At 42.0% G+C, this 18507-nt stretch overlaps 1 protein-coding gene across 1 annotated transcript in view; it reads right to left on the bottom strand.

Moving 5' to 3' along the window:
• The window catches only part of LOC310943289 (neuropilin-2-like), a gene marked incomplete at its 3' end in the record, with an annotated part of 85765 nt that overhangs the window by 23442 nt on the left and 43816 nt on the right, over nucleotides 1-18507 (bottom strand). The window contains exons 8-11 of the mRNA XM_083908830.1: nucleotides 11627-11771; nucleotides 6862-7037; nucleotides 6204-6377; nucleotides 4883-5027 (exon numbers count right to left, since the gene is read on the bottom strand). Of these exons, the coding sequence (XP_083764956.1) occupies nucleotides 4883-5027; nucleotides 6204-6377; nucleotides 6862-7037; nucleotides 11627-11771 (640 nt within the window). The remainder of the gene's footprint in view (nucleotides 1-4882; nucleotides 5028-6203; nucleotides 6378-6861; nucleotides 7038-11626; nucleotides 11772-18507) is intronic.

The raw sequence follows: 18507 nt of genomic DNA, 5'->3' as shown, positions 1-18507 counted from the left end.
GTGAAAATCCTTGGCTACTAAAACATCGAAATGTCAGTCGTAAAAGTAATGTTATTCTTGAACTTGATTCTTCCTAAATGAAAATCCGACTCCGTATACATTTCCAACAACATCCTGCTTCACATTCAGGTACTTAAGTCTTTTCTCGCTGTTCCAAAGTTGCCCAGAGGTTCAAAAGTGACACACGGCCAAGTCTTCACTAACTTCCCCAACTTCTGATGCCAAATAAATTTTTTTTAAGTGGTAGACAAAAGAAACAAACATAATGTTATGGTGAACCAGATGTGGAACCCCACCTGGGGGTCGGGATTGTGGTTTTGTTGGCACGCGGCAAACAAAGACATACGATTTGAGTCACAATCTGCTTGACACAGTTTCCGAAAAACCCGTGATGAGCGGAGAAAAGAGCGATTCAAAGAGCGGCAGCAGAAAGAGCGGCAGCAGAATGAAAACAAAAGTCTGCCCGGACACAAAGCTACTCGCCCGCTCTTTGTCTGTGTTTGTCAGTTTCTGTTAGTGCTCCACCCATAACACAATCGTTTTTCAATAAGAGATGAGAAACTCGGCGCATAACAACTAATAATAAACTCGACAATTTCTGCCAAACAGGTGTGTGTGTGCGTGCTGTGTGCCAGCAACTAGGTGTGGAGTGAAAGAAATGAGAGCATAGCAGATGTTCTGATGGCTTAGTCATTTTAAAACATGAATCTGGCAGCTTTGGCAGGTTTGGCAGCTCTCTGTTCACCACCAAAAGTCAGGGTTACGAGACCTAAATTACATGTTGCCTCCACGGCTAATGTGAATGATTGGAATGAGTCCCTGCTATAATATTCTGGATTTGTTTCTGGTTTTGGCACAATAATGAGATGCAAAACTACATTATTGTGTGCACCCCCTCACCCCCTTAAAAAAAACCCTGTATCCGCAATTTCAGATTTCTTCATTGTAATTGGGTGCAGAGATTCTCTCTCTCTTTCTCTCTCTCTCTCTGTGCCATGTGAGGAAATTGTTAAACAGCCCAGAGGCTGGGTCAGTGTGCTTCATTGTAAAATATGAAAACAATAAAGGGCTGGTAATGGAAAAGCAATGTCTTTGTGTGTTTGTTAAAGCTGATGTTTGGAGGATTTAAGGTTCGTGAGTGACAAACACTGTCTTTGCGTCTCCCGAACGAAGACGAAACCGGGCTTAAACAACACATCATGCTGCTGATGGGGAAAGCAGAAACGGCGTTCTCGAGGCGATGACTCAAAAGTACAATGGCTTCTGTGTTTTCATCCAAAGTAAATATATTATCCTTGTTGATTAGTACTTTGGAAAGCCAAACATTGATGCCAAATATATCAGATGGTAACGCTTTGTTATGACAGCACCTCACAGGAATATTTAATAGTTATTTTAGAGTCGAAAAAACGCCCAGATCTCAGATTATTACGAAAATCAAAATGGAAGACAAATAAGAAAGGTCTGTGGTCACCAGCCGAGGCCCATGTTGTTTCTGTGTCCTCGGAACAGGAGAGTGAAACAAACCACTGAATAATAGAAGGGCCACTCTGTCTGGTGTATCCACTGCAGACTAGACCCTCCATCCATCTATGTGTGTGTGTGTGTGTGTGTGTGTGTGTGTGTGTGTGTCAGTGAACATGTGATTGCCTTCCAACTGCTGATGACTCTTCTCATTTATTTATCAGGTCATTTATTCACTCATTCAGTTCCAGAGCAGTGCTGCGGCAAGCGATGTTCTGGTGTCTACAGCTTTATGGAAGAATGAGGGCATGTGGATACGTATAATATCTAGTGCTAGGTACGTTAACAGTTAAAGGTGCCATATGTAAGAATGTGGCCAAAAACGGTTACTACACTCAAATTCAAAATACAGAGGTCTTTTAGGTTTCGTTTTCTCCACTATTGTAACTCAGACGTAACTGGCAGTAACTCGACAACTGAGACTCTACTGACTGCAATGATTAGTAGATGGCGGTAGGTGGCGCCACATGCCAAAACATGATTTCAAAACGTAAACATGATTTGCAGTCTGCAAAAGATGTTTTTTTATATATTATATATTATAAATATTTTGGCTGTACTATTGTCGTTGGTGAGTTCAGTTTGTTATATGAATATTATTCCTGAGTTTCTGTGACATATTAAGAGGATTTTATACATAATGTACCTTTAACGCACGTTAACGCATGATGCGTTGCCATGGCGACTGACCAGAAAAAAGACGCGTGTGGCGTCCCGTTTATGTGCCGTGGCACCGGAGTCCAGGCACCATTTACCAGTTAGCTCCGTTAGCTCCTTTAGCGCCGTTAGCGCGCCTACAGTCGAACTGGAGCAGTTTGTTTATTAAACGAAAAGAGCAGCGCTACAAATGACCACTGTGTCTCTGTTTTTAAAGTTTAGCGTTACTTTAGAGACTTATTTTAACAATCAACAGTCAGGTAAACATGATGTCACATGCCTTTTTTCAGGTGTTAATGTTATTTTACTAATAATATTGTATATTTATAGTAATAAAAATAAATAAATCATTGTTTTAATGCTGCCTGTTAAGAGATATAGGATGGAAAACAACCTCAAACAAAGAGGAAACTGAAATTAACAGGTGAAATTAAGTGTATTCCCGTAGAAATCTTTCAGCTGTGAGCTTTAGCGTAACCGTGATAGCGTGTTTGTGTGGTCCACTAGAATTAAAGGTCTGTCCATTTTCGTCTTTGTGACTTCATGCTTTGTTCAGTGGACTGAAACTGATGCACTCTTCTGAATATTTCATCCGCTGTTACAACTCACAGCACACATGCACATCACCGAGAGAATCAAAGCGCTGCTTGTCATTGTTTTCAATTATTGCATCTGGCACGAAAGTTCGACTCACACATCGAGTGAGATCATGTGTTTTTCGGTGGAGACACTTAAACAACAGACACAGTGAAAGAAAAACCACGGTAAGCCGCGCTCTTTATGTGCGGTTGTGTGTGGTATTTCAGTGTTTAGGATGGTAGCAGGGGCAGCAGTCGCTGTGGTGATTGTATAAAGTGAGAATTAACTATTATCATGCGAGTTAATGCGCTCAAACTACATCCAGAGGGCAAACATCTGGCTCCCAGACATCCGTGGCCAGAAGAGCGGACGATCAAGTGCGATTACAGCATGATGTGCATAAAAGAGTGTATTCTCCATTAGAGGGAAATTATTTGGATTCATTTTTGATTCCTTTGATAATACAGACAATGCCAATGTTTCACTATTACTTCATTGTGTCTTTATTGCATCTTATGACAGTATACTCATTTATAATGATCTGTGGCTGTACAATCGGCTGAAAATGATCCACTGTATGTATGGAAAGTCTTTTTATAGACTTATGTACTCATGTTCTTCAACTATAAAGTCAAAAAACTTTATACTGAATAATGAAGGATAAAACACCAGGAATGCCATGTAGTTTGAGTTTTCCATTGTGTACCTTTCTAATATGAACTATAATAGATAATGTCCCATTTTATCTAATAATAAATCTTAATAAATATGTGCCTAATCCACATAATGTCTGAATCCAAGGTCCTAGTATGATAACCTCTTAAAACCTGTGCTAAGTGAAGAAGATGTGGCTTCTCGCCCCATCATCGTCATCATCACCACGTGTGTCTTGTCTGGTCCTGACACATCTAGGCCATGTCGTAGACGTCACATATCAGACGTATTTTTAACAGGGAGTCTTTAATTTGTCTGTTTTGGTTGAGTAAATAATGTATGCGTTGTTATATATATATATAACCCATATATGTAGTATCAAAAATGATAATAGACACAGTTAAAAGACGTTAATTTTATCATATCATTGTCTATACTTCACTATTCACAACAGCACATCACTATAATGTCAGTAAAGCCTGTTGTTGTGCATGTGAGTAATAAATATGGTTTTATTTCACCGACGACACAGTGGATCATGACCTGCGCTGCATGTGGTCTTTCACCACAGACTAACCACACACACACACACAGCTGGCCACTGTTCATAAAACGTCCCATGACCTAGACATGTTAATCCCTGTCCAGACATGCTGCCAAATCTCCTATAGAGCAAGATGATTACTTCACTCATCACTTCACCCACACAATACACATGGATGTATACTGTTTACACTGCATTGCACACACACACACACACAAGCACATTCAAATACTGTATGGCCTATAAACTGTAATGTGCGTGAGTGTATGTTCTCTAGAGACTGAAGACATACACGGTGGCAGACACATGTACAAATACACACAAACAACCAGGCGAGTACTCACGGCAGATGATGTTGATGTTTACAATGCGACAATAATATGCTTCTGGATCATTGAGTGAACATTTACGCAGAAGAATTGTGATGATAATATGCCCATGTTGTGATTTGGTGCCATACAAATAATAATGTATGTAATGAGCACTGTAAATATAATTTATGTGTGTTTTCTACGGAACACGATTAGGGCCACAAAGGAAATAAAATATTTGAGTTCCGAGTTTAAAGCCATAATTCTGAGAATAAAGTAAAAATTCTGAGTTTAAAGTAAAAATTCTGAGTTTTAAAGTCAGAAATCAGAGTTTAAAGACAGAATTCTGAGAATAAAGTCAGAAATTCTGAGTTTAAAGTTAGAATTTCTGACTTTATTCTGAGAAGTCTGAGTTTTAAAGTCAGAATTCTGAGAATAAAGTCAGAATTCTCAGAATAAAGTCAGAATTCTGAGTTTAAAGTCAAAATTCTAAGTTTTAAAGTCAGAATTCTGGGAATAAAGTCAGAAATTCTGAGTTTTTTTTCCTGTGTGGCCCTAATCCTCTTCCGTAGTTTTCACTTCCATTATTTTACGTATTATAAGATGCTCTTACCTGGCAGATCACAGCCGAGGACCTCCATCCTCATGCCAATCCCGGCGGGCGACCACCTCTCTGGAAAGACGCGGATGTACTGGGCCACGATCTCATCGAACCTCCGCACTTCTGGAGTATCGTAGTGGCTGTTCCCTTCGAAAATCTAGCACAGGGGGAAAAGTCAAAGACAATGACGTGAGGCTGGATGGGAATAGGAAACGTGTAATAATTAGAACTTTCTGTTGCCTGCTACACTGACAGGCAGCTGACGTTGTTGGGGTGGATGTATTTGACATATGCAGTGAGGTGAGTTTGTGAAGCAACAGATGATAGGCGTGTCCTCTTTAAGTCATATAAGACTCCTTTCTAACATTGTTTGTCAGCACTGTACGACATGTGCCAAATAATTAGCAACAGGGAGTGCTTTTCCTTTGATTCCAAATTGACTTTTGAGGCAGCTCACTGCAGCCTCTGACATAAAGATTTATTACAAGCTGACAAGACTGCACTGCTGCTTTAAAATTAAAGCTGTGAAAGTTGTAATATTGTCTCATTAACTGCACTGTATTGTCTGCCCTTATCCCCCCCCCACCCCACTCTTGCGATTTTTGAAAACATATGATGAATTTCCCTGGATGCCTATTTAAAAAGATGGGCAGATGAGAGAGAACAGGATTTGAGCAGTAGGAGAAGAGCTGTGCGCTCAGTAGTGCTATTTAAGGGTTTTAAGGCTCCAGTCTCAAAAAGGAGAACAGAGTTTAAAGTGGTCCGTCTCACACTGCTTAGACTGCTGGCAGCATTGGGTGGTGCGGCGAAAGGAAAGACATTTTTAATTAACACCCATGAGAGACAAATAGAGGATGAGTGAACAAGAGGATAGAGAGTACAGGGGGACTCGGGGAGAGAAGTGAGGACAGAGACAGCCAGAGAATGAGGAGTGAGGCGATTAAATTGAATTATTATCAGAGCTTACACTGGGAAAAGAAAAAAGAAAACGTTATTTTGGAGATGATGACGGAAAGAGTAGGAGAGTGGATGAGGGATGTGGTTGACAGACACAATGAATAAACTCCAAATGAAGAGGAAGTGACAGTGACAGTCAGAGGAATGAGATGTGGACATGTCACAGGGATAAATGTGTGTGTTTTATTATTATAAACACAGGTATAGTCGACCAAAACCTGGTTAGGTTTAGAGCTAAGATTTGGATTGTGGTTAAGGTTCAGGTTAGGGAATAACTGGTTATGGTTATGTTTTTTTCCCCTTAAAAGGATAGCTGCACAAACCTGTGACTGTGTGTGTGTGTGTGTGTGTGTGTGTGTGTGTCCGTCTCCTTTACCTTAGTAAAGCCAGTCTTGCTGTCAGCGATGAAAACCCAGTCTTTGCCGGTCAAGCTGTGAGCCAGTTTGTACTTCCTGACGAATGCTCTGTTCTCGGCGCTGGTGCTGCCCTCCAGCCCTCGTGCACCCTGGGTAATAATGCCTCGCACCATCTTGGGCACGCCGAGGTCCACCTATAACACAGACAAACATAAATGTCATTGCAAGGCTCCCTTCTTTTACTACAGAAGTCAATCACTCCCCCCCAACCCCTCCCTCCATCCCCATTCTGCTCTGGCTTCACATATAATCAATCACAGTGCTAGTTTTCCATTAGGGAACTGTTAAGAAGCTGTGGGGCTTGTGTGTCTTGAGTATTTCATGGATTGAGTGTGAGAGTGTGACTCGCTTTGTTTTTTTGCAGTTTGCTAGATGAATTGTGGTCTTTGGTTGTTATTTTTTTTGCACAATATTGACTTATCCTCTTACTCTTTTCTCCTCTCTGTTATCATATGGCGTGTTTTCTATACTCCCTTCATATACATCATCGCAGCATCCTTATCTTTACAAATGTGCTTGAAAACCATATTTTTTTGTGCCGCGTGATTGATATTACATTTTTGGCAATTTATTTCTTCTCTACAAAGTGAAAATGAGGGTGTTGCACGATGAACATACCTGGAGCCACTCCTCTCCAGCGATGGGCTGTGCTGGGTTGGGGTACCAGCCCGTGCGACTGGCCACGAGCCGCGCTGCGCTCATGGAGCCGTGGATGTCCCTCATGGAGGATGCAGAGATCTGGGAGTCAGGAAGCAGCCCGGACAACATGCCTTGCAGTTCTGAGCACGGGGCGTCTAAAACGAGAATTAAACAAAAAAAAAAGAACGAGTAAGTTCCATTTCATAGTGCTGAGCAGCCTTTTCTGAAGAATTACATCAAGCTTGTGATTCAGTCACAAAACATTAAGCACCTCACAGTGAAAATGTTAAGAAAAAGTGAAGAAAATATGTTTTTTATGACTGGATCTCAAGTCTTAATGAGAATGTGAAGCGAGATGAGACTGAAAAACTGCTGAAATGGTCAGCAGAGACAAAAAAAAAAAAATGAAAGTCATTTGAAGGTAACGGCCCAACACATGCTATAATCGTTATTCTTTAAAGATGACAGGATGCACTGCTAACACGTCTTCACAAATGAACCTGACGTTTATTCGGGAATAATTTTTTGCTGCTACTGTTTGATCTCGTCTTAGTTTACGAGAGTCAGATGTGACTGTGACAAAGACGTTTTTAACACACAAACAAAGTCCATGCTTTTTGAGCTGCTTTCCATCAACTCATTTCATTACGTTATTTTTCCTTCCTGCAGAGGCAAAGTTGAGGCATAACTTTCGCCAAGCTACCAGGGGGATTCTACAGAGCGAATTGAGCCAAAGAGAGCAACTAAATGAAAGCATTTTGCAGATCAAAGAGAAACTGTTTATTACATTGGGAAAAATGTGCCTCAATCTAAAATATAGCAATAAATGAAAATCATGGCAAAAAAAACCCCCAAAAACAATCAAAACAAAGTAGACATTTGTATTTTAAACTGGACAGGATTCAAACAGCGAGAGATGAAACCAGATAACATAAGGGAAAGAAAACAGAGGAGTAAAAAAAGAGAAAAACAAAGGTGAGAAAGAGACGAAAGGTCAAGATGGACTGGAAAGAGAGCAAGTGAATAGACTGGGCGTGAAAGATAAAGAGGGATACGAGTGAAAGGAGAAAGAAGGAGGGCAGACTGACAGTCAAGGGTGACGGTGATTGATGGTGACATTCTACGGGTCTTTGCGGAGATGAAAGTTTAATGTTGTGACGTTTGCATCTGCGCCTCACCACGGTGAATAATGAATGAACAATAAACAACAACAACAACAATAGCAGCAGGAGCTACGGCCATGATGCTAGATGAGCTGCCTCGAGCTCTGGAACAGACAAGGAAACTGATTAGCAGGAATAAAATTCTAATATTGCACTGTTTATTCAGTGTTCTGTATCGTTTCAGCCACTGTAATGAACTCCAGCGGGCGTTTTAATACAGGGGGGTGCAGTGAGAATATCAATCTCTGGAGATCACAGCAACAGAAATAGCCAGATGTGACAGAAGACCTCTTTAAAGCTCTCACACACAAAGATACATAAACACGCTTAAGCGAAGAAATAGTTGCACCAGCACATAGATGCATAGCCAACGTCAAAAACACAGGTTGAAACACACTTCTTCCCACAGATACTCTGATGTTCAACCACACACACATCATTGACATAATGCATTCCCGAGCCCCTTAGCCTAACCTTAACCCTTACCCTAACCCAGGAGTCTGCAACTTTTCACACTTTTTTTGTCAAGTTAAAGGCATTAATAAAAGTGTTTTTGATATTTTGTCTGTCACGTTCTATTGAAAAACCGCCCCCGAAAGCCATTAAAGTAATGTGTACATGAAGGAGTTCATATTTGGAGTCTTGTCCATGTACTTAGGCCAGGCAGATCTCAGACATAAATTACATAAAATTGTACATAAAATTTCATTTTCAAAGTCGTTTTCTATACTTTAGAGGTTGGGTATCGACTTGCGACAAACCGTAGTTCTTTAAGTGTTAAAAAACAACTTTACATGCGAGTTTATCCAGATTAATTGACCAGATAAATGACCCTGCCCTAACCCAATTCAAACCCTAACCCTAAAACCAAACCCAGAAAAAACTCTGTAAAGACAAAATGTCCTCACAAGGTCAAAACCTCCTCATAAAGATACGTTTTGTGGTCCTCACAAGGATATAAAGTACACACAGTCACAGACACACACTCTCTCTTCCCACTATGGTTTTCGTGATAACAAGGTCTGACAGAGGACCTTGTAAAAATGTATTATTTAACAAATGAAAAATGATAATGGAGCTAAAAAAGAAATGACTGATAGGTGCCGCGAGGGCCAAAATAAAGACGAGATGAAGGGAGAATTGAAGGAGGGACGGAGTTGAACGAGACAGGGACGGGGGTGATTTAAAGGGGAAGGGACAGGGAGGAGAAAATGAGGGTTTGGGAATGGAAGCTGTCAGCAAAAGCAATGGAAGGACAGAGGAGCAAGGAAAAAAACAATAAAGCAGCGTAGGTAGAAGATGAGGGGGCAAAAAAGTAGAGTGAGATGCACAAAAGTGCGGTTTACGTGACTTTTTGTGCGCAGGTCTGTGTAAGGCATTATCACGTCCCCCGAGCAGTGCTGTATGTTCATGTTTGCTAATATGTCTGAAACAGATGCTGCTCTGTTTCATTTCACCGGTATTATTTATCTGCAAAAGTTTGTGTTTTGGCTTCTCAGCTTCTTCACAAACTCAGTCACTTCTTTCCCCAACAAAAGGTCAAGCGATTCTGAAAGTAAGTTTGCATAAAAAGCCACCGTTTTTTTTCCCCCCCTTGGGCTGATGATGGATTCCCGACACTGCAGAGTGGCAGAAATGGGCAATATCCAGGGAAATATAAATGGCCAAGAGATGTGTTGAATGGATTCTTCGGTGCCGAGAGTAGTGGGGAAAAAATAGGGTGATATATAATGTAATCTCAGGTGTTAAAATAGAGTCAAAAAATGGGCAATCTGTAGAAAAGAATAGGATACTTGATACATGTGTCTATTGCTCCTGTTCGCTCTCTCTCTCTCTTTCTCACACACACACACACACACACACACACAGTATCATATTGTTTTGGTGTGATTGTGATTTGTGTGGGTGCTGAAATAGCCCTCCGAGATAAGAGCATATCTGTCCCTCTCAATGGCCACTACAATGGCAGCAAAGAGAGACCCTAACCTAATAATGATGCAGGGAAGCTGGGAGACAAACACACGCACCGTGTCCTTCTATCTTTGCGAGGACACACGCGCCGCCTTTCCTCTTTCTCTGCACCGACAGCCATTTACAACTAAACGCCCAAACTTAAACCCTTTGACCAAAAGCGTTAACCCTTTAAAGTTTTGAAGATGAGCCGCAGTGTGCTCAATGACACGGCCGGAAAGTGGTCCTCACAAAGATAGATGTACACACAGAGAAAGACACAGAGGGAGAGAGAGAGAGTCTAATTAAGTTTTATCTATTTATAGTATTGAGCTGATTATGCTGGTTGAAATCATGTTTGTTTTCCAGGGCTGCAGATGAAAGCCGAGAGCCTGTTACTCTCTGATGTTATCACCCACACATCACACTCTAGTATTATTCTATTAGGACTCAGAGTGTTTCTTTGTGTGTGTGTGTGTGTGCGTGCGTGTGCACGTTTTAGTGAGCAATGTGTGAGTGGGAGATAGAGAGGATGGACATGTATATGAAAGAGTGAGCGCAAGAGTGTGTGAGTGCACTCGGGAGAGAGAGAGAGATACAGGAGGATTAGGACGAATAATCGCTGAATGGATTGATTAGTGGACAAATAAGTGAATTATTTATTAAATAATTACATTAGGTAACACTTTATAATGAGTAGTGCTGGGCACTAGGTTAACGCACGTTAACGCATGGCGCGTTTTCCATGACCACTGACCGGAAAATGATGCGCGTGACGGCATGTTTACACCAGGCACCGTTTACCAGTTAGCTCCTTTAAGCGCCAGTTAGCGCGTCTACAGTCAAACTGGAGCGGTCTGTTTATTAAACGGAAAGAACAGCGCTACAAATAACTAGCGTATGTGCGCCTCTGTTTTTAATGTTTAGCGTTACTTTAGAGACTCATTTTAACAATCCGGATTCACGGAAACATGACATCACGCGCGTCTTTTTCTGGTCAGATGTCATGGAAACGCGTTGTGCGTTAACGTTGACGCCGTTACCGAACGTTAACGTGCCCAGCACTAATAATAAGTGCACACTATTAGCATTAGTTAAGCATTAATAAATACTGAATATCTAATAATAAATAAATAAATAATAACACATGAATACTATTTATAATGTAGTTTATAAACACAGTTTATAAACCATCAGCTGAGGAGTGGTGTCCAAATAGCTGCTGTAGTCAAGCAGCCAATCAGCATCCACCTCCAATAAATGAGCTCTTTGATGGGACTGCTCTCTCACGAGTAAAACATGTATAACTTTGTTTATAAGCTACATACTAATGATTATTCATGCGTTATAAATGATGATGAATTCAATATTCGATAACTAATGCTAATAGTGTGTGTTTATTATAAAGTGCTACCTTACATGATTTAAATGAAGCTGGGGGAGGCCTCCCTCTCTATGGGAGTTGTTTTAGCTCTGACCCACCTTCTGACCTGCTGTAAAAGCCAGTATATCACTGGTATAAAACTTGGCAAGACGAATGCCGTGTTTTCACAAGTGAATCCCACTAGGAAAACCAAAAAAAAATCAAAGAAAGTGCACAGAAATAGAAGATATGCCGTGTTTCTTCTTACCAGTGATCTGACAGCCGTAAAGCTCAAACCGCAGCGCGATGCCGTTCTTCCACGTCTGGGGTCGGATTCGTACGAAGCGAGCCAGCACTGGCTGTGGGATCCGGTTGAGGACCACCTCTGTGGCGTCGACATTGGCATGGAAAACCTGCAGAGACGAGAAGAGCAGAGGGCTTTTAATAACACTTCACTGTTTATCTGCACACAGAGCGAACACACACACACACATCCTGGAAGGATAAAGTCAGATATGACGGGGTCATTAATCACTGTAATTTTGTTTTGCTATAGTCTCCCATCTGGGATAAATATGGAAGTGGAGATGGAGAGCGTCCGGCGTAGCTTAGCATAAAGACGTAACATGACACGAGGTAAACCGTCTACCATCTCTCAGATTATGTTCAGATTTTCCAGTTGATGTGACACAGATCTGATTATTGTATGAACGTGTGGACACAGACGTTTGGTCGTCTGCTCAGATTGAGGTCACTTCACTACGTGGTCCTGGATCAGATATTATACCGTTTTGGCCACATACGTACACGTGCTGAGCATTGATGTTATCAAACTGCACTGCGGCAAAAAAATAAATAAATCTAACAACAGTGTCGTATAGTAATAGTGTCGCGTTTGTCCTCTAGAGATAAATCTCACTGACAAATTCCCTGTGATAGATTTTGTTGCTGCAAATTCCCCACGGCGACTCCATAAAGCTACGTTTGATCCTTTTCAATTTGCCACTTAAAAACAGAGAGGTCTCACAAATATGTTGTTTTCTGCTGTTGATGAGGAGAAAAAAAAAAGGTATTTATGCACACGATACAGGACATTCTGAATGTGGACTGTCATATCTGATATGTAAAGAATCAGATTCGAGTCTGAATGGAGCCTGAAGCTGCTTAATCCGCAATGAATTTGTTGAACATGCTCATAAACAGAAATGTAAGTGGTTATTTTAAGGAGAAACATTAATGATTCAAATAACAATTTAGTTGGATTGAATGTTTAAACCAACTCAGGATAATAATATGCTGTTTGATCACAACATAGAGATTTTTCTCTCTCTCTTACACACAAACACACACACACTCATTGACTTTAATTCATTCGGACAGCCTAAACAAATCTCAGCCCTAAACATAAACAGTTCCTCCGACATTAGATTCTCCAATCCGATCCAATCCACATTTATTTCTATCGCAAAAACAAGAAGAGTTGACCAAACAGGTCAGAGTTTATGCCAGACAAAGGTCTGCGAGAGGCAACAAATACAAGAACACACACATACACACATAAACATACACACTGTACGAGCCTAACCATAACATATAGTTTAATAAATTCTATGTGTAAACATGTGGGTGAGGGTCATCTTCTGAGAGCATCTTCTTCCCATGATCCTTTCGCTCTCTGTATGTCTCATTCACCCACACACATTGACGCTTCATTCATAATGAGGGCTCTCAGACATAATTCATACCCCTTAATCTAAACTCAGGGTCTGTCCCAATTCAAAGCCTACCCCTAGATGTGAGCCCTTGCCCTAGATTGTGCACATTCCCGCGAGGGGTTAGGGTGTCCCAATACTTTAGGGAGCAAGAGGAAGTGCCTATCCTCCCCACTCAGCCAGGGGCAATTTTCTGGAACAATATGGCGGCTATATGAAAACGGAATATATTCGCAAATACGCCTGTAAAAAAATCTGAAACGTGTTGGAATGTGTTAGCTAGATGTATATGCAATGGACTATTATGTCATAGTTTGAACTTCGTTATTTAACGACGTTCGTAATGGGTCTGTATTCCAGGTATACATGCGGATGTTTTGTGCTTATCCTGAAACACCTAGACTATTGCGAGGCATACGACGATCGCATATTTCTTCTCCGTTGATTTATCAAACGAAGATAAATCAACATAGTCCACACAAAAAGCAGTTCACAGGCAATGTGTATCACCGCCATCTACTGGACTGGGGTGAAATCAGACACGTCGATGGTGCGCATGACGTAGGGAATGCTAATTTGCATACTAGTGGTGTCCCATTTCTTAGGGGTAAATCTTCCCTTGCACTTCCCTCATTGAGAGCACTTTACTGTGGAGGGAACTCATAGCAAGTGTTCTCAGAGCAAGTGAGAGAATTGGGACTGGGCCTTAGTGCCAAACCCTAACCCTAAAACCAGGTCTTAAAGATGTGAGGAGCAGCCAAAATGTTCTCACTCTGTCTGATTTTTGGTCCTCACAAAGCCACAAATACAAGATACATACAAAACTCTTCCTACCCTGCCGTGACCCCCAGTCCTCCCCACCATGTACACACACACACACACACATACACAATGATTTAGTCTGAAAACGAACACAAATACAGATGAAAGGAAAGTGAACGCGAGCGCCTCCGAACAGAAGAACTCTGTGCGTCTCCTGACACGGAGACTTCATATCTCTCTCTATCAGTCAGACTGTCATCTCTTCGTCTCTGTGTGATCCGTGTTGGGCTCACCACAGGAAAACACAGCTGGGCTTCTGCTCTTGCCCCCGCTTTATTTCACTTTCCTCCCTCTCTCTTTCTGTCTTTCCCTCTCTCCGACATCTCTTCTGCTCTCTCCCACTTTGTCATTCCCTGCCATGATGATATACTACTATAAATTTATGGGAGAAAAGAAAAAAAAAAATCCATTACAAAACCACAAAGGCTGTTTTCCCTCTGTGCCTCGAACACTCTTTCTATTATGTTACATCAGTGCTGAAAACACGACAGTGTGTCTATTACACAGAGCAGTAAACCTCATTCAGCAGAGCCGAAAGCCCTTGCAATTACTTGCTTGGGTACTCATTTATAGATGTTAGCTTTGTTTTAGGTGTGTGTGTGTGTGTGTGTGTGTGTGTGTGTGCGTGTGTGTGCGTGCTCCCATGTGTCGCCGCTTACACCCCGCGTTCTTGATCCATTAAACCAGGGGACACGTCAGGGGTGACAAAATACGGATGAAGGGTGTTCCAGACGTGCAGGAACAAGAACACGCCGCCGGGCCAACGGGGGAATTGAACCTTCGACCCATTTGGGTGTACAAAGTCAGACTCGCTGAACTCGTGGCCTCTCAATGGCCTTAATACCAGAAACTGTGACCAGTTAAATGATGGAATAATGCCCAAAGGCCCTGAAAGCCTTAATGGGATTGTGGTAGTAGACTGTAATTACAAGTATGTGTGCATGTGATGCTGTCAGTGTGTGTTGGTGTGTAAAAGTGTAATTATAGTAGTCTCACTCTTAGGGTTTGGGGGCTGGTGGGTGTTTTTCTGATTTCCCTCGGCGCACGGGGCACACTGAAACATGTCTTGAGCAAATGTACACACACACACATGCAGATATTTCCTGAATGTATATTTAAGTGTGCACATGTGTGGTCCTTTTGTGTTTGTGAGAATATATACAATTGTTTTGTTGTGTATGAAAACAGTTTTTGCCGCAGCGTCTCACATTCCGTGTAGGGACATAAATCCGGCGCCGTGTTTTCATTCAGGGTCACCAAACAAGACCTGTGACTCTATTTCAGCTGCTGCTTAATGTTCTGTTACACTCTCACTGGCATAAAGCGCTTTACTTATCCCTTTAGTCATTCCTCACGACCACACACACACACACACGCAGAGAGAAATTACATTCAAATGGACTGTCAAGAATCTTGTGAATAAACGGGAGGCTAACAGCACTGTCGAGATTTAAATATGCCTCTTTTCTACAGGGAGCACAGGTCACATTTTCACACTGCAGTGCAAGTTTCGACCTTCCTGTTTCCAACACTGGAGTAATCGCTCACAGCAGAGTGAGGTTTAGTTTTAAACGTGCCATTTGTTTGTGTTCAAAAACAAGGGTCACAGAGAGTGGCGTCACAGTAATGACAAAAAGGCGACTGAACTCTGCTTTTTCAAACATATTAATTGACCAAAAGAACAGGCAGTGAACATTTGACTTCATTGTAAGTTAAAACAATCCAGCGACAGCCTATATATACTTATATATAACATCTGGCAGCCATTTCCAGGTGCCCAAACATGTCGTCAGTGTCAACAGGCAAGCTGTTACCGTGGCAATAGCGGCCGCGTGATAGGGTAATCCAAACCCAGTTGCTTCGTCTTACACGGCGTGCATTAACAGCGCCGGGTTCAGGCGGCGTTTAAACGAAAGGTCAGAACCTCCTTTACGTGTGTGTAAACAGCTGCTTTTTATAGCGAGGTAACTATGACCTGAGGGGAATATCTAGATGATGTCATGCAATCATTTGCATATTCACGATGTCACAGTGGTGGATTCTCTGCAGCGTACTTTTTCCGTCTCCATTATCAAATGAAGGAAGTTGCATGCAACACTGTCATGTTTAAGTGCGGTTCCTTCTGTTTTTGGATAAGTACAACACATGTATTGTTTTCCTTACAACAGATTAAACAAAAGTCCCTTCCCCCTCCCCGGGGGGCGCAACAGCGAGAATCCACAGTGAGGAAGTGAAAGAGGATATGTGGCTTCCCCCTGAGGTCTTAAACTCCTAAATTCCCTCTGCCTGAAAGGCTTCACCATCAATCAGCTAATGGACTACACCTGCGACCGGACTCGTGTTATTGTGTGTGTGTGTGTGTGTCCGTCAGAGTGTATTGTGTAGGTGTGTTGATGGTCTGAAGTTTCCATCCGTGTTAAGAGACACAGGAAGCTGACACCACGGGTGAACAGATGCTTGACTTAAGCTATTCTTTATCAGGCGTTCGGACAACCTAATCCATACATTAGCCCTAATCTTAACCATAACCAGTTAATGCCTAAACTAAACCTAACCATAATTCAAATCTCAGCATAATCAGTGTTTATGTCAGAAAAGGTTCTAAAAAGGTAAGAAATACAAATACTCAGGTTTCCGTGACATTCATTTCCTGTAGACATCCTGTGACCCCGACCTTCACCTTATCCTAACCTCAGCCTAACTTTGTCTTCACTTTAAAATGTAGTCATTTACTTTATGGGGGACTTGATTTTTCCCCCATAATGTGAGTGTGTAAACAGATTGAGGTCCCCACAACATAAGGAATACCAGTCACACACACACAATACAAAAGAGCAAAAAGCAGAAACTTCACCAATACTGGTATCTGGAATCTAAGCAGGAAACAGAAAAGAACATGAGATTATGTAACATGAAAACAACATGTGATTATTTTATGATAGTTTTTTGTAGCTCTATAAACGCTTTTGCACTTTTGCACCTTGCAATTTTTTATCTTATATTAGAATAAACTGTTTTATTTGTTACTTCTTATTCGGGCTGACATCGTATTCTCGTCTTAGTGTTGTACCATTTTGAATACTAAGTGAAAATCAACACAAGACCATTCTTCTGATTTTTCCTACCATTTAAGGGTGAAAACATGCCAGGCTGACTTTGGGATGATGCAAGCAACACTATCACTGCTTTATTATTAGCTTTAATAAAGGGCCCCAAAATCTAACTGTTGCTTAGGGCCCCGTTTTGGGCTTGGGCCGGCCCTGACGTCATAGGACAGGAGAGACCAGGTGTGTGAGTGTGTGTGTGGTCATGTCATAACTCTGTAGGGTCCACAGTCAGTCAGCCAGCAAGGACAAGAACAGACTTAGCTAAATTATTCAAATGTCCACGCTGTGTGTGTGTTTGAGCGTAAGCGCGTGTAGACGAAGTTATAAAATAGTAACAAGACCGATCTCCTTTCATTCCATCATTTCATGCTATCTGTCTTTTACAGCTCAATGTGTGTGTGAGTGAGTGAGACACACACACACACACACACACACACACACACACACACACACACACACACACACACACACACACACACACACACACACACACACACACACACACACACACACACACACACACACACACACACACACACACACACACTTTACTGACCAAATGTCCCTTCCCTCTCTTTTTTACTCTCACTTCCTTTTTCTTCATTTGTCACAAACTCTTTCCTCCTGCTCTCCTCTGACCTCCCTCTGCCTGCCACCTTTCCCTTCACCTCACAGCCTTCCTCCCTCAATTCTGTCATTTTATTTTCTTTCCCCCTCTCCTGACATCTTTTTCAGGCTGTGTTGCTGGGACCTCTGATCTGTCCGCGGGGACTTTCGGTCAACACCCGTCTGCTTTTCTCATTATTCTTACTTCTCCTCCTTGACTTCGTTCATCCGTCCATCTCTTTCTTTCCCATGTGAACATTTCTTTCTCCCCCTTCTGCCTCATTCCTTCACTCACTCTCTCCCCCCCCCCCATATGAACTCCACTTCTCTCCCTGTGGTTACCACCTCTCGTCCTCCCTTTGCTCGGCTCAGTTCGCCATCAGCGCGGCGCTCGACTGGTTGACCTTTTGCTTGTGTTTTCCTGTCTTTCTTTCTCGAGAATTTTTTCGTAACTTTCCCTCACTTTCCTCTCATCGCGATCCCTCTCCTTTTCCACCCACGTCTCTCCTCTTTCCATCATCCTCCCTCCCACAGATTAAGGTGGGAATAGGAGGGTTTTGGTCTTGGCCGAGGTCCAGCGTTGTAATGGCCACAGACAGCTCTGCCTGCAGCGATTCAGCAGGGCTGTGTAATTACATTCGTAACACATTGTGCTTAAGCGCAGCTCGACGATCAGGAGGTCTCAAACTCCTCCTGACAAACACTCAAACTGAGACAACATCATTTCTCACCCGGAGGCTCCAGGTCACCGAAAATCACTCCCTTTTCCTCGTCATGTGGGCAGCCCACTTATAAACCGGCTCACTGACTCATAAAACTGATGCAGTTTTACAGATAGTGTCATTATTTTATCCCATTCCTGTATAACGTGGTTTGGCATGCACAGCGAAAGCAGGGTTTGG

This window comes from Microchirus variegatus, assembly GCF_963457635.1.
Source record: "Microchirus variegatus genome assembly, chromosome: 22".
NCBI classification, from domain to species: domain Eukaryota; kingdom Metazoa; phylum Chordata; class Actinopteri; order Pleuronectiformes; family Soleidae; genus Microchirus; species Microchirus variegatus.
The sequence above is the reverse complement of the archived record's forward strand: the minus strand, read 5'-3'. Positions and strand labels throughout refer to the sequence as shown.